This window comes from Accipiter gentilis, chromosome 7 (genome assembly GCF_929443795.1).
Source record: "Accipiter gentilis chromosome 7, bAccGen1.1, whole genome shotgun sequence".
Classification (NCBI taxonomy): domain Eukaryota; kingdom Metazoa; phylum Chordata; class Aves; order Accipitriformes; family Accipitridae; genus Astur; species Astur gentilis.
Genome location: NC_064886.1, coordinates 4,365,905 through 4,381,685, shown reverse-complemented (window position 1 = coordinate 4,381,685; position 15,781 = coordinate 4,365,905). Strand labels below are relative to the sequence as shown.

Genomic DNA, 15,781 nt, shown 5'->3' with positions numbered 1-15,781 from the left:
GTGTTAGTTTTCGGAGATACTTTGGAACAGGAGAGTTTTCTGGAGAAGTTAAGTACTAACTGGTCTGTAAGGAATGAGATCTGTCTAAAAGGTGGGGAAAAGGCAGGTTCAAAGAGAATGTCTCTGGTGAAAAGGCGCTAGGATTTAAGGGGGAAAGAATGTGTACCAGCAACCGAGTAGAATTTTAGATAAGGTTCAAGTACCCACTGAACAAGGAATTAGGAGTTGGAACATAATGTGGGCTGCCTCAACAGGGCATACTTTTTTGAGATAATTTCAAGGAATACTGATAATAATGTTTTTTCCCTTTTTTTTCTTGATAGTCATCTATGAACGCAGTGGGATCTCTCTCTCTGCTCTCACCTGGTAGAGTGCTCCCACAGCTGATCAGCACTATCTCAGCATCAATGGAGAATCCAGCTCTGTGCCAGGTTACTCGAGAGGAATTTGCCATCATGAAGACACCAGAAGGAGAACTGTATGACAAATCTATAATACAGAGGTAAGACTTCATATTTTCTTTTCTCTGTGCACCTGGGGATTGATTGCTTCTGGCATCTAGCCAGAAGGGTTAGGGTGGTTTGTCAGATGCTCTTTCTGGATGGGCGTTCAGATTTGTGCACCTGCATCTTAGTCCAGAGCAGTGCTGATTCTTTTCTCTACTTTTCCTTCTCAGTGCTCAACAGGATAGTATGAAAAAGGCTAACATGAAGAGGGAGAACAAAGCTTATTCCTTCAAGGAACAAATCATTGAGCTGGAACTGAAGGAGGTGAGTTGATGGGAACAGGAGTGCCAGTCTGGTCAGTACCTTCACTACTATCTCATCTGTTCTGTTACATGGCTTCTGGCATATGTGTGTACACTGTTGGGAAAGAGTCTCTGAACTTTGAATACCTAAGTGTTGTTTTCTCTTATATTTGTATGTATCAGTTTCTTTTCTCTTACATCTGTATTTGTATCAATTTATGTGGTATTCTACTTGTTTGTGAGTACGCTTACTAGTTGGTAGTACCTGTTTTTTCTCTTCATCTCTTATTCAGTATATCTTGTGTAACTTTTTCAGTAGGGGTTGTTAAACAGGTGCTTCCATCTTGTTGACAGCCAGCAGTTCTGTTCAGTCTGGCCAGAGCAATGGGTGTAGGTGGGGGGCAAAAATCTGGTGAAAGGAAGGGAATGTACGAGGTTGACTGGAGCATTCTTTTACTAAAGGTTGACTTCTGTTTGTTCTGGGGAGGATGCCATGCCCATCCGCTGTAGAAAGGGCCAGACAGCTCTTTTTAATGATATCATATAATTTGTGACCAATTTAAATGTGGGAGAAACTGTTGTTATGCTGCTAGTGGGACACTACAGTGTTGTTAACCTGCTGATTTCCATTTTGTGTCTTCACTTAAGAGTGATATGCTTGGAAGAATATTTTTATACTGTTTTAAAAGTAAATTGCAAAAAACCCCAATGTGTCCAACTTTCTTCTCTACTTAATTGAGGGGATGGTGTTAGTAGCTCCTGGTTTAATAAAGTCCATGGCACACTACTGCAGGAAATAAAGAAGAAGAAAGGAATAAAGGATGAGGTGCAACTGACTAGCAAGCAGAAGGAGCTAATGCATGCACAGCTGGAAAGGGAGTCTCAGATAAGAAAACGGCTGAAGGAGGTAAGTTTTGATGGTCTTTTTTGCCAACTCTGCAGCTACCATGACCCAAGTCATTTTGATAAAAGGAAAATGGAGTAGCATAGAGGATATTTGGTAATAAGGTATTTGTTTCTTTCATTAGAAATTTGATCTTACAACTTGATTTTTTCCTGATGGAGTTTTTTTATGGTAATCTTTTGAATTGTTTCTCTTACAGCTTGATAATGAGCTGGAAACAGCTTTAGGACTCCTGGACACTGTTATAAAGAGAAAGCCTCCTGGTCTAACTCAGTACATCCCTGGTCTCATCAGTTCCTTCTTGCCACTTTTTCGATCGCCTTTGGCTGCTCCAAGGATTAAGGAACCTTTTCTTTCCTTAGCTTCATGTGTCATGCCTGCTCGACTGAAAACCTTTGGTTGGTATTTGCAGTCGCTATTTAAGGGCAGGGTGCATTATTTTTATGGCAGGGAGGTGAAAATTCTTGCTTTTACAAGCTGTGGATCATGACCATGTACCACAGAAAGCCAAGAGGAAAAAACCCCTGGAACAGTGCTTAGGGAGATGACTGCGATGTCCCAGAGATCCTACTGCTGGATAGGACTGGGTCCAAAGACAAGGAGCTGTCTAGTCATTGCGACTACCTCTCAGTAGCAGTTGGTTGCAATGGGTCTGTCTCCCCTGTGCAGAGTTTGGAGGATGCGAGTGTAACTCGCACATGTAACTTGTAAAGAAAGCTGTCCTGTATAAGCCTCGGGGCTGTGCTTCCTTCTCTGTGCCTGTTTTGCAGCAGCCTGGGTTGTTGCCCACAGCTTTGTTATAATTCTTGGGTCTCTGTTCCTGGGGAATTTTCCTCTCAAGAAATGTTTGGTTTTAGTCCTCTCATGGAGTCTTTATTCTTGCATATTAGGTACTTTAGTGAGCCATGTGACCTTGCGCCTGATGAAACCAGAATGTGAGTTAGATGAATCCTGGTGTCAAGAAGAGCTGCCTACTGCTCTGAACAGAGTTGTTAGCTTGCTGCATGCCCATACCATTCCTAGCCGAACAAGCAAGGGAGAGCCAGGTAAAAAGTATTGTAGATACCTCTGACCCTCCCCATGCCCCTCAATAACTCTGTGAGCTGTTTTAGTTTTGATGGTTTGTATAATGTTTTATAGGTGAGACTTCACTTGGGGTTTTTTTTGTTTGTTTTTTTTTTTAAATATGTTAAGTCTTCATAGATATGAAAAACCTTAAGGTTTTTTTGTGATGGTAGTAGTAGAAATGATGTTACAAGTACAGTAAGCATAGAAATGAAATAACAGTATTTTTTGCTAAAAGGGTTCATACAGAAATAATAGTAGTGAAACTGAGGCTTATCTTTGCCAAGGACCGTTCCTACCTTTCAACACCACTTAGCATAAGTGATTCAGTGAGACTTAAGTAGAAAGACAAAATAATTGCTTGTTATCTGTGATCTCAGCAGTGAAGTGCCTGTGGCCTCTGCTTGTTTGCTATGTAGTGCTGCAGTTCATGAATATTTTATTCTGGCACAGTTGTAGAAGAAGCAGTTCTTTCCCCCTCTAACACGAAGGCAAGCGCCAGTGTTTTTATAGTGCGAGAATATGATCTGGGCCAAAATGAACCTTTTTTCCTTGAATTTTTTTTTTCTTTTGTTTTTTTTCACTGGGTTAGTTTTAATCTAGATTAATTCCAGAATCTGCTTCATGATGGGGTGAGCAAATACTTGTACCGCTACGCTGAAGATAATAGTACAGAAGAGGGAGGATAGGTTTGCTTCTTTTGAGGCAGGGATGGCTTAGGCTCTCTTAAAGCATCTGGTATACTGTAGTGATGGAGGTGGTTCATCCAGGCTTTGGAGTTGTTCATCATCTAGCTCAATCAAAAGCTACTGTGGTAGAGGGTTTATAATTTTTTTAAGGAAATGTAGGATTCCGTTTGGTCCCTTACCCCAGTAGTTCAGTTCTCCTCTTACTGTTCTGTTGCCAGTCAGATCCACAATTGTGTGACTGTGGCGCACGTAATCTTCACAGCTGAGTAGTAGCAATTCACCATGTTGAGCACCACTTGCTGAACATCTCAGTGATAAGTCAGTGTCTCCGCTATGCAATTTATTTCCATAGTAAGAGCAAGTTCATTAACATTTGAATCCATTTGCAGGCTTATTTCCAGAAAGTAGTGGAAGTATTTCCAATCCTTCAAGATTTCCTACAGTGCTTAATTAAATGAGTGTCTGATTTTTTTCTTCTTCACTGCTGCAAGAGAAAGGAAGTAGGTTCCATAGCACTTTGTTGGACAAGCCATGTTATATTCCCAAATGATTTTTCCTCACTTTCAAAGTTCTTTGGAGTGTAGTCTTGCAATATTATTTAGTAGAGGTTAGTTTCTTAGGTTACCATGAGACCTAAGAGAGACCAATGTGGATGATAAAATTTATCATTCATTGCTGAAATGCCAAGATATATCTTATAACCTTTTTCGTATTGGTCAATACCAGCTACTGTGTTAATAGAACATTTATCTTCTCAGATAAAGCTTTGTTCCTCCTGCTGCGTATAGAGAGGACAGTTGCTTAAGCCTAAAAATATCTGGCCAATAATTAAAAAAAAAAAGAGGAAAAAAGCATAAAAGCAAACAGATATTGAGCAAACAGAGAGAAAAATCCCACATCAGAAAAGGAGGGGGTTTTACCTAAGCTATTCATCTTAAATAGTTAGGAGCTCACGGTGCGTTTGGTATTTAAGATTTCTCCCTTGAACTACTTTTGCAGTGTCTGTGCCCTACATAAGCTGACTAATACTGCAGTATTGTATCTGCAGTGCTCTTTATCTGCATCTTAGAAATTTAAAATCTGGCGTTCACTGACAGCACATACAGGATGTAGAAACTAAATGTTTTCCCTAGACATCTAATACTTGAATTTTAACTGGACTGACTGGAAGACTGGAAGGAGCATTTGTTAAGTCCCATAGCCAAGCCCCTGTGAGAAGGAAGGAACAAAATTTTTAACAATGGGAATCCAAAAGCTTTAATTCTTTTTGAGGGGTGGGGGGAGTTGAGACTTGCACCAGAATTAGAGGAACCTCATTCCCAAGAATCCAGCTGAGGACTGGAATGACAGGTTAGCTAGGTTGGTAGGAAGCATTTAAGGGGAATGTAGCTGGCAAATGGGCCCCTACTTTGGGACAAATTAACTTTAAAAGTGAATCAGTTAAATTGTATCAGATCCCTGTGTGGATCCTCCTGCTCAGAAGTAAAATGATCACAATTTTTTTGTAGTTTAATTAATTTTAATTCTCAGTGTACACACAAACTTAATGCACTTTAAAGAATAGATTTTATTTCACCTTTGGTTGTGTGATGGATTTGATTTTGTGTCCTGTCCTCTGCTGCCCGCAAGTATTTCCAGGATAGACAAAATCTCAGTTTTGCCTGTCTACCTTAATCCACTGAATTGTTTCAATTTGATTTGCAGTGTGTATTTTGACATTGTTGAAGCACTTGAAGTAACTTGGAAACCTAATGTGACTTTAATTAAAGTCAGCTTATTGGTGTTGCAAGCAACAACAATATTAGGCAGAATCATAGAATCATTTAGATTGGAAAAAAACTTAAGATCATCAAGTACAACCGTTAACCTAACACTGAAATGCCAGATGTCACTGTTGGAACCATACTGTTGCTGCCGTTAAGTGGCAAAAGTGGTAGAGGCTAAACAGCGGGCCAGCTGTGTGCACTGCTTTGAACAGGCTAAGCATTGTCTGTGTGGGTTAAGTCCAGATATACATGACACAGTGTCTTTTAGACTGGGTGTTTGTAGGGGCATAGAAGTACTTAGGTCACTCAGCATGTTTGTACGTAAGGCTGAAGCCGGCCATATCCACGATGAGCTACCAAGGTGTGCATTATATACCAGTCAATATTACAAAACAAAGACATGAGAGGATCAGCTATGCTCACAGGGTTGTTTCTCCTTTTTGCAGGTGCTGCCCCATTATCAGCTCCAGCATTTTCCTTAGTCTTTCCTCTCCTGAAGACAGTTATGACTGAGACATCCCATGATAGTGAAGACAAGGAGGAGTTCCTGGTCAAGATTCTGCAGATTCTTACGGTCCATGCTCAGCTGAGATCATCAGCAAATGGCCAGGCTTTGCTGGTGGATGAGGTAAGTGAGAGCTGTGGGGATCAGATGACGTCCTTCAACAGTTGTTCAGATGAGGCATGGGATAAAACAGCTAACGTGTAAACTGGACAAAGCAGGTTAATTGTACAGTTTGGAGTTAACAATGTAAGATTGTTTTCTGTCACAGGTTTTGATTACCTGTCCAGCCCTAGGTTTTGATTGTGATTTTTATAAGGAGTGTCATACACACACAAGGTACTTTGGAGTCACAGGACATAAGGCTTTTTCTCCTCCCTCCACCTTTTCTCCCCCCAATCTTTCAGAATGGCCCAGAGCTGCTGCCTCGGAGGGACATGCTGGTTCTGCTGACCCGGGTGATAGGAACGGGTTCACCACGGTTACAGGTGAGTCCTCAGCTTCATAACCACAGTCAGGATTCTGCCTAAGTTTCATCAGCATCTAAATGAGGGAAATACACCCACCTGCTTTAAATCTCTGAGGCTGGTGGTTGATACATTACCAATTTTCTTATGTGTTCACGGTATTCTTGGAATAATATGTCTGCATCTTTTTTTCTTTTGGGTTTTATTGCACCAGACAATAGTCTTCAGTCTTCCACAGGTGACATTTTATTCCTTCTCTAAGGCCTTGCTCTGTCAGAGAAGTATAGCAGTCGCTCCCCCGAGTGTGTTCTGAGGGTTCAGATGGCAGAAAGGTCAATAATAACAAAAAAGCACACAGTTGGACTGAACTTGTCAGTTCTTGTTCTTGTCTCTGTTGTCTGAGAATTTCTTTGCTTGTGATAGCACTCAACCCCCACCCTGCACTTGCTTTGCGAGAAGTCGGTGGTGGAATCTCTAATACTTCCTCACGGCATTTTAGGTTTTGGCTTCCAATGCGCTGACCACCCTGTGCACAAGCAGCAGCGGGGAGGACGGCTGTGCCTATGCAGAACAGGAGGAGATCGATGTGTTACTTCAGGCCCTGCAATCTCCATGCATGAATGTTCGAGATGCAGCTCTCAGGGTAGGTGGGAATCATTCAGGGTCACACTGAATTCCTTAGTATTTGGGGAGGTGAATCTTCTCTAACACTGATGAAGGGAGGCTTCAGCTGTGATGTCAGTCTTTGGGCAGTGTGTCTGCAGGAGGAGGCAGTAACTACTGAACAATAATGCTCTAAGTAATGCGCTTTGTGCTAGATTTATCTTGCATAAAGGAGTACTCTGGGTCTATCCACACCTTTCTTTTGTTAAAACAGGTGTAATTATGACAAACTTAACACCTTATAATTGCATAGAGCTTAGTCTTAGAGAGAGAAGCTGTCAAAAAATTCCTATGTCTGTATTGGGCCCAGTGTTTTTGGAAAGCTTGAGGCTTAGTCACTTCTGAGAACATGAAAAAGAAAGAAATAAAGACAGAAAGAAAGAAAGAAAGACCAAGGGTGCTTGGTTTTCTTTGCCGTGAAACAAATTTCACCTTAGCTCACCTGAGCTGGCTTCTCCATACTTAGAAGCAGAAAAGACTGTAGTCACCAGAGCACAACCTCGTGCCTAGTTGCCTCTCTGCAACCTGCCTATGGAGCACTATCCTTGAGTTCCACCATCTCACCTGTTAGCATCAGAAAGAGCTTGATCTGCATGGGCAGTGTGCTGCACAAGGAAGCATGAATTTTGACACTTCCAGCCACTGAGAGCTTGACTTGGCAATGGTTTTAAGTGTTTTAAAGTATCTGTTTCTAAAATCAGATCCTTGCACTGATTCTCCTGTAAACTAATTCAGGGACTGATGGAGCTACAAATGGTTCTACCAACCCCAGACAGTGATGAAAAGAATGGACTGAATCTGTTGCGTCGCCTTTGGGTAGTAAAGTTTGATGTGGAGGATGAGATTCAGAAGTTGGCGGAGAGGTAGGAGTTCTTCCTGGCTGATTGGATTGTAAGGGGACCTCTCTTCTCACCTCGTGGAGCTCCACTGGCAGGGGCTTTGCCTCCCTCAGGCAGAGGGCAGCTTTAGGTCACCCCGATATTTGCATGTAGCAGTGGCTTCTCTTGCTGAAGCGTGATCTGTCACCTCTTTGTGTGCGCTGCAGGTTGTGGGAGTCCATGGGTCTGGAGCTGCAGCCTGACCTCTGTTCTTTGCTGATCAAAGATGTCATCTACCATGAAGAGGCAGTGCGACAAGCAGGTGCTGAAGCTCTTTCCAGAGCTGTAGCTCAGTATCGAAACCAAGCAGCAGAGGTCATGAATAAACTTACAGAGATTTACCAGGAGAAGCTCTACGTAAGTACTCTTGTCCTAAGGGATTGACAGGCACTATATATATATTGTGCTATATTTTATATCTTTTATTAATCACTTTTCATTTTGTCTGTCTTGAGGGTGTGCATGAAGCCTACTGTTGCTGTGTGTTTGCTTATCACAGACTTTAATGTCTTGGTCCTGAAGTTACCAGACAGTAATGGCACTGTTGCGCAGGTGTAAGGTGTGCCTTAGGTGATACAGGAAGACCGTGGCAGAGCAGGGACTGGAATCTAAGTCTTTTGGGGCTCCAGCTAGCTCTCTGCTTGTTTTTTACCATGCTCTTCTGCTAGTGGTATCATACCTCTGTGTAGTATTTTAGAAATGGCATTGCAGGTATGGCTGACAGTATTCTTTGCACGTGTATCCTTGGAAAAGGCATTCTGATGAATTTTTCTTCTCCTTGCAGAGGCCACCTCCAGTTTTGGATGCTTTGGGACGAGTGATATCTGAATCACCGCCTGACCAGTGGGAAGCAAGGTACAGTCATCTTCAGATTGATCTCATCACTTCCTGTGCATCCAAATGAGATATTCCAGATCGTTATTCAGAAGTTCAGGCAGTGGAGAAATAAGGGAATGTTAAAGGAACAAAATATATGCAGTTGTACTCACTTGCTGGTTTCATGCTTCCTTCTGGTAGAGAATATTTGTGCCCCTCAAGCAGGCTGGGCAAGCCAAACTGAAATGCTCTCAGTTCCATCAAAATATTGGGTGTTATCTTCCCTATGTCCTTCTGATACGAGCAGCGTCTTTCCTTCTCAGACTGTCTGATTTTTGTCTTGTCTTACTGTATTCCCACCTTGTATGAGCAATTGATTGTTTCAAGAGCAGCAGTGGCGAGCTTTAATGAACTGGACAAAATCCAGTTTGGATAATTACTTTTTGTCTACTTGTATGCCCTATACAGGTTTAATTGGAGATCATCTTGTTCGCTACCTGTCTTAAGTTAATCTATTCTTTAGTGCTGATGTACCTTGTTGTAAAGCTGCTGTATTTCAGTAGTAGATAAAGTGATCCTGATGTCTGTTCGCCCAAGTATCCCTAATGCTTAATCAGGATAAAAGGCATTACATGGCTGAAAGATTGTTGTCCTTCTGGGAACCTGCAGCATGGGGTTTTGTAATGAAATGCACGTAGGTTGGACACTCTGAAGCTCTTCCATTTCATATTGGTTCTCTCTCTCAATGTCTGTAATGTACTACTGATAGCAAATGTGATTGTGACTTCAAGCAAATTCTGTCAAAAGTCAGTAAGCTTACAAGTTCACCATCTTTACAGGTGTGGCATAGCTTTGGCCCTCAACAAGCTCTCACAGCATCTGGACAGTTCTCAGGTGAAGCCCCTCTTTCAGTTTTTTGTACCGGATGCCCTGAATGATCGCAGTCCTGAAGTCAGGAAGTGCATGTTAGATGCAGCTCTTTCAACGCTCAACACTCATGGCAAAGTAAGTCTGAACGCTTCTCTCTAGCAGTGGAAAAAAGTGGGATGAAAATGTAGGTACTGTGTTGGAGCCCATAGATTTTTGTAATTTTTTTTTTCTTGGAGGTTGCTGTTACTTGTAATAGTTAAAAACTTCCATGTAGTAGGAATCTTTGTGTGTTTGGAGTTCTGTTGGTCACTAGTGTTGACTAAGAGTGTAGTTTTTCCCTGCCATTGCAATAAAAAAGAAATAGTGCTGAATTAACTGGAGTTAAAATGGTGTAAAACTAGAGTAATAGAAGTAAAATCAGACCACAAATCTTTTAATTGTGGGAAGGTGAGTTTTCCCTTTCAGGCCTCATGCAAAGCAAAACATGAAAGCTTGTTGATCGTTGGCTTAATTAAACTGAAAACAATTGAAGTAATTCAGAGAATTGAGGACCACCCTTCTCACTGCTAGCCCTTCTCCAGCAGTGTTAGATGGGGGAGGTGTGCAAGATGTAAATTGCTCAGCTTCTGATTTCCTCATATGTGCAAGTCACCTCTTCTGGACAGCCCTCTGCATTCCTGTTAAGCCCAAGACAATTGGAGTATTTTCATATTATTCATTCTTTCCTTCACTTTCTTAGAAAAGCAGGGTGAAGTTTGTTTTAGCTTTCTGTTCTCCCTCTGCAAACAGAGCAAGCAAAAGAGCAGGGACTGCTGTTTAAGCTAGCAGTCTTGGGTAGTAGCATGCATCACTTCTGGCAGAACATCATGCTGGCAGGTTTGGGGGGATCTAATTTTTAAGAGCTCCCCTCTAGCAGGAAATATTTGTTGCCTGTCGGGTTGGCACAAGGTTTTATGTGATGTGACATATTAAATGAACTGTAAATACAGTGTGATTGTTCAGTTTGTTGGCTCAGAGAAGAGCAAACAAGTCCACTGAGCATAGCAAATCTCATTCTGAGTGGACTCTAGTGGCAAGTTCTGTGGTTTTGTTTTTCAGGACAATGTTAACTCTCTCTTGCCAGTGTTTGAAGAATTCCTGAAAAATGCTCCTAATGATGCCAGTTATGACGCTGTCAGGCAAAGCGTGGTCATTCTGATGGGTTCACTGGCAAAGCATCTGGACAAGAGTGACCCTAAAGTGAAACCAATTGTTGGCAAACTGATAGCAGCCTTGTCCACACCATCTCAGCAGGTAGGTGCCTTCTTGGAGGAGTTCTCAGCTTTCATGCAGAGACAGGTTAACACTATGCTACTTTTGGGGTTGTCAGATGAAAAATGGCGCCGGTGACAGAAAGCTGTCATTGTGGGTGCAGTCTAGGGGGAGGTTATGTTGGTGATGAATATTTTGTGGTCTGATAGCTGGTGGATTGTTTTACAGGTTCAAGAGTCAGTGGCAAGCTGTTTACCACCTCTGGTGCCTGCAATTAAGGATGATGCAGGAGGAATGATACAGAAGCTAATGCAGCTGCTTTTAGAGTCTGATAAGTATGCTGAGCGCAAAGGTGCAGCTTATGGGCTGGCAGGCCTGGTGAAAGGCCTTGGCATCCTCTCTCTCAAGCAGCAGGAGATGATGACCACGCTGACCGATGCTATCCAGGACAAGAAGAACTTTCGTCGGCGTGAGGGTAAGGGACAAAAACTTTTACCTCCAAATACCTAGTAGTTCTCTTGTACCTACTACCATTGCAGTCAGATCAAATGATACCTGAACCCCTGTGCTCGGTTTATCTACGTTTATTCTACTAAGGTTTGCGGAGAAAGAAACAGGAGGTGTCTGTCATGAGGCCATTGATTGTGTGTAGTGTCCTAAAATTGCTCTATTTGCATTGTGGTGGAAGAAGGGTTTCTGGTCCTAGACAATATGCATGCGCTTCTCCCTCCTGTCTTCAAAGGCAGGTGTTGCTAGGGAGGCTCCTGCTCCCCGTGAGACGGTACATATTTGGCCCCAGCTGGTCCAGAAGGGGTTCTCGCAGCCTAGTTGTTCCTATTGCTGCTGGAGATTTCCCGTCCTTACTTCTGATTACCTAAGCTAGGACTCAGAGGGCTGTTATGTTTTTAATGCTACTGGGTTTCTTGTCCTTTCTGACACCCCACCGCAGCACTAGCCACAAGTGCAAGAAGGCAAGAAACTTTCAGCTGTGTTGAGTGCTTTTGGAGAAATTCTACAGATATTTGGCAAATTTTATCTTCTTTTACCATTCCCTTTAAATGAAGTTGTGTTTTCTTCTGACTGTCCTTTTTGTTTCTTTAGGGGCTCTGTTTGCCTTTGAGATGCTCTGCAGCATGCTTGGAAAGCTCTTTGAGCCCTATGTGGTTCATGTGCTGCCTCACTTGCTGCTTTGTTTTGGAGATGGGAACCAGTACGTGCGAGAGGTAAGATGCCTTAAATTTCTGAGAACATAGGGTGTTAAGAGAAAACCGAGATGAAATGGATATGAATGCTCTTTGTAACTAGGCAAATTGAGAAGGTGACCTATCCCTTGAGACACTACTAATAACGATTTGACCTTCTTAATAACTTAAAGCATCTTATTTCATTGGCCATTAATTGGGAGCTACTTGGCCAGCTGCATCATTGTACTGAGACACTATTTTACATGAAGGCTTTATTCCCATTGAGTCTGTGAGGAGGGAAAAAACATGCGTTGTGACACAGCCTGTAAATGTTCTCTTCTCCTTGGAGGCTGCAGATGACTGTGCCAAAGCTGTGATGAGCAACTTGAGTACTCATGGAGTGAAGCTGGTTTTGCCATCACTTCTTGCAGCTCTAGAAGAGGAATCTTGGAGAACTAAAGCTGGTATGGACTAATATCTGACTGACGTGATTGAGAGTAACCCACAGTTCCTTTCGCTGTCATTCCCCTTGTTTATTCCTTCATCCATGCAGATGGCTGTGATAGTTTATTGTCTCTTAAGGGACTGTGGAACTTACAGCTTTAGAGATACAAATGAGTTCCCTGACACATTTGAGCAACTTTTTTTCCCCAGCAGATTCAAGGGACACTTTTTTTACCCCCTGTCTCTCTAGAAATACTCCAGAAGCTGGAAGTTTCCTCTCCCCCCTTCTTTTGCCTGGTACACAAAAAAAAGCCCCCAACATTTGTGTTCTCCGACTGGTAGATGTGAGTTCAAAGTAAATGTGATCATCTCCTCATATCTCTTCTTAATGCTGTGTATTGTTTTGTGTTTTGTCTTTCTTTTTTTTGTACAGGATCAGTGGAACTGCTGGGGGCTATGGCGTATTGTGCTCCCAAACAGCTCTCTTCCTGCTTACCCAATATTGTGCCAAAACTTACTGAAGTGCTCACAGATTCTCATGTGAAGGTGCAGAACGCAGGTCAGCAAGCTCTCAGGCAGATTGGGTCTGTCATCAGGAATCCAGAGATCCTGGGTAAGAACTGTCTGCATCTCTAATGTCCTGACATGACCATGGTTTAATAGCAAGGTTTATGTTCACAACATTTAGGATTAAATCCAAACTTCTATAGAAATGAAACTACTCCTAGAAAAGTATAACATGAAAGCTTAACAGCAGCTGTTTGCTTCAAGGCTTTTTGAATGTTCCTATCCATTTTGGCATCTAATGTTAATAGGGTTTCCTCTGTTCCTATGCTGCTAGTTGCTGTAGAAGGATCTAAAACATCCCATGAGAGAACACCAGCTTAGTCTGACATGCATTTTTGTTTTATGTACAAATTAAGTCTTTTCTCTTCTTTTTAAAAATGTTCAGCAATCGCTCCAGTTCTGTTGGATGCTCTCACTGACCCCTCCAGGAAAACCCAGAAGTGCCTGCAGACTCTACTGGATACCAAATTTGTCCATTTCATTGATGCTCCATCCTTAGCACTGATCATGCCAATTGTTCAGAGAGCTTTTCAAGATCGTTCCACAGACACCAGGAAAATGGCTGCGCAGATCATAGGGAACATGTACTCCCTGACGGATCAGAAGGTACAGCGCTAAAAACGCTCTCTGACTGTATGCTGTGTTTACTGTGTTGGAGATAACAGAGCAAGCACTAGAGAGAATTTATTTGGTTTTGGGATTTTGCTGTTAAGGTAGACAATATTAGAATCCACACAGCTTCTTTAATTAAATGTATGTAAATGAACAGATAATGTCCATAAGCACCTGAAAATTGTCACTGTCTTTAACACTGTCAGCTTTGTACTTTGGTCATCTAGTTATTACCAGATTTATTCCTGCAAAAAGGTCTTGTAATTTTTACCATATAAGAAATGCCTTAACAAACAAACAAGCAAAACCAGTATCAATGAAACACAGATCAGCTGCTTACAAATGGTTCCAGGGTTTGTTTGAAAAGTATTTGTAGAACCTCACTGTAGGCTAAAGATCTCTGTTTAATTTTTGTGCTGATAATCTCTACCTTTAAACCTTGTGTAAATGTTAAGAGTGTTGGATTTTCTTTAGATACAAAGTGCTGGGTTGTAGGTGAGCATCAAAAAGGTTTTGAGTGGTCTGCGTGGAACTGGCGTTGTGTCTTGGACTTAGAGAACAATTCAGTGGGCTTACTTGCAGGATTGTGAAAGCAACTGATTAAACTCTCAGGATATTATGGATGATTGCTAATAATAAGGGCCTGAATGCCCTTTATATGAAGGTGACTTGGGTTTCTTTCTGATTTTGAATCTAGTTCTTACTCTTTGGGCTCTTTGTTTCAGGATCTGGCTCCTTACCTACCCAGTGTGACTCCTGGACTGAAGGCATCTCTCTTGGATCCTGTACCTGAAGTAAGTCTTTTGTACAAATACAGTTTGTCTTTCAGTGCATTAGGTTAGACTTTGTCCTGATCTTCTGTAGAACTGTAATCAGACACATTTCTCTCAGTAACTTTGACTGGATATTTTGCAAATCTCTGTTCCTCTTCTCTGTTAGGTGCGTACAGTGTCTGCAAAGGCACTGGGAGCCATGGTGAAGGGTATGGGAGAATCGTGCTTTGAGGATTTGTTGCCATGGCTGATGGAGACACTGACATATGAGCAGAGCTCAGTGGATCGATCTGGTGCTGCTCAAGGTGAGGACAGCTAATGTCTGAATACTGACCTCAGACTTTCTCCTATTAAATCAGATCAGCTTGTTCTTTCTTGTGTTTATCAGCTATGTTACCTGCTTTTTTTCCCAGGTCTGGCTGAAGTTATGGCTGGTTTGGGGGTAGAAAAGCTGGAGAAACTTATGCCAGAGATTGTAGCTACTGCTAGTAAAGTGGATATTGCTCCACATGTGCGAGATGGTTATATCATGATGTTCAACTACCTGCCAATTACCTTTGGAGACAAGTTCACTCCATATGTTGGTCCCATCATTCCTTGTATCCTTAAGGTATGTAGCAGAGGCCTGAAGAGTTTTATTTATTAGAGGATAAAAAGAAGCCTCCAGAGTATTTTAAGCATCATTTTCAGTAATTGTGGGACATGCAGAGGCTTGTCCAGCATTGCTGAATTATAGAAAAAAATAATATAAAAGAATTTAAATTATAAATTATTTCTTCTTCCACGTTATTTGCTTGCTGTCTTTTGTTTGTAGTCACTAGTAATTTCTTGAAATCACCTTTGAGCATTCACAACTCTATAGTTCATTTACTTTTCAAGTTTGAAAGAAAACGTAATTTTGTTTTCCTCCTGTTAGTTTTGTATATTGTGCTGAAAAAAACAGCTTTCACAGACATTCTTCTGCCTCTGTTCAGGCACTGGCAGATGAGAATGAGTTTGTGCGGGACACTGCCTTGCGCGCTGGCCAGAGAATCATAAGTATGTATGCTGAGACTGCCATTGCACTTCTGCTGCCACAGCTTGAGGATGGCCTGTTTGATGACTTGTGGAGGATAAGGTAAGGGATAACCATCTTCTCCACAGACATTGCTCTTTCATGGTTGAAAAACCGGTGTGATTTAGACTATATGTTGCTCTTCAAGGAAATGCGGACACCTCCTAGGAAGGAAAAACAAGTGTGTCTTTTTGCTTGTTGATTTGAATATGATGCCTTATAGCACTGAGTCTGCAAAGTGGATCAGGTTTCCTGGTACCTGCAAAGCATTCCTACTAGGTTATTAATTGTGGCAGTGACTCTGAAACGCACTTCCGAGGCAGTTGATGTGGCAATATTTAGCTGTCATATATTGTTTTTCATTTTTCAAAATGCTGAGTAAGTTATTGTTCTCCTGTGTATGGAAATGTGCCGTGGAGCACTCGCAGCTAATAGCAATTGCTCAAAAATTAGTTGTACTAAAAGGCTTGTGGCAGGTGAGTGCTGATGAGTGCACATATCCCAGGTGAATGTCTTTTGGGTTAAGAC

General features: G+C 41.9%; 1 protein-coding gene across 2 annotated transcripts in view; it reads left to right on the top strand.

Annotated features, from left to right (window-relative positions):
• The window catches only part of GCN1 (GCN1 activator of EIF2AK4), a 44,600-nt gene that overhangs the window by 15,337 nt on the left and 13,482 nt on the right, over nucleotides 1–15,781 (top strand). For both annotated transcript variants that reach the window (XM_049805269.1, XM_049805268.1), the window contains exons 21-42: nucleotides 324–502; nucleotides 677–770; nucleotides 1,542–1,655; nucleotides 1,852–2,050; nucleotides 2,543–2,698; nucleotides 5,619–5,800; nucleotides 6,082–6,162; nucleotides 6,641–6,784; nucleotides 7,540–7,667; nucleotides 7,850–8,039; nucleotides 8,467–8,537; nucleotides 9,338–9,503; nucleotides 10,467–10,661; nucleotides 10,848–11,094; nucleotides 11,721–11,842; nucleotides 12,153–12,267; nucleotides 12,681–12,860; nucleotides 13,200–13,420; nucleotides 14,152–14,220; nucleotides 14,366–14,504; nucleotides 14,613–14,809; nucleotides 15,174–15,316. In XM_049805269.1, the coding sequence (XP_049661226.1) occupies nucleotides 324–502; nucleotides 677–770; nucleotides 1,542–1,655; nucleotides 1,852–2,050; nucleotides 2,543–2,698; nucleotides 5,619–5,800; nucleotides 6,082–6,162; nucleotides 6,641–6,784; nucleotides 7,540–7,667; nucleotides 7,850–8,039; nucleotides 8,467–8,537; nucleotides 9,338–9,503; nucleotides 10,467–10,661; nucleotides 10,848–11,094; nucleotides 11,721–11,842; nucleotides 12,153–12,267; nucleotides 12,681–12,860; nucleotides 13,200–13,420; nucleotides 14,152–14,220; nucleotides 14,366–14,504; nucleotides 14,613–14,809; nucleotides 15,174–15,316 (3,332 nt within the window). The remainder of the gene's footprint in view (nucleotides 1–323; nucleotides 503–676; nucleotides 771–1,541; nucleotides 1,656–1,851; nucleotides 2,051–2,542; nucleotides 2,699–5,618; nucleotides 5,801–6,081; nucleotides 6,163–6,640; nucleotides 6,785–7,539; nucleotides 7,668–7,849; nucleotides 8,040–8,466; nucleotides 8,538–9,337; nucleotides 9,504–10,466; nucleotides 10,662–10,847; nucleotides 11,095–11,720; nucleotides 11,843–12,152; nucleotides 12,268–12,680; nucleotides 12,861–13,199; nucleotides 13,421–14,151; nucleotides 14,221–14,365; nucleotides 14,505–14,612; nucleotides 14,810–15,173; nucleotides 15,317–15,781) is intronic.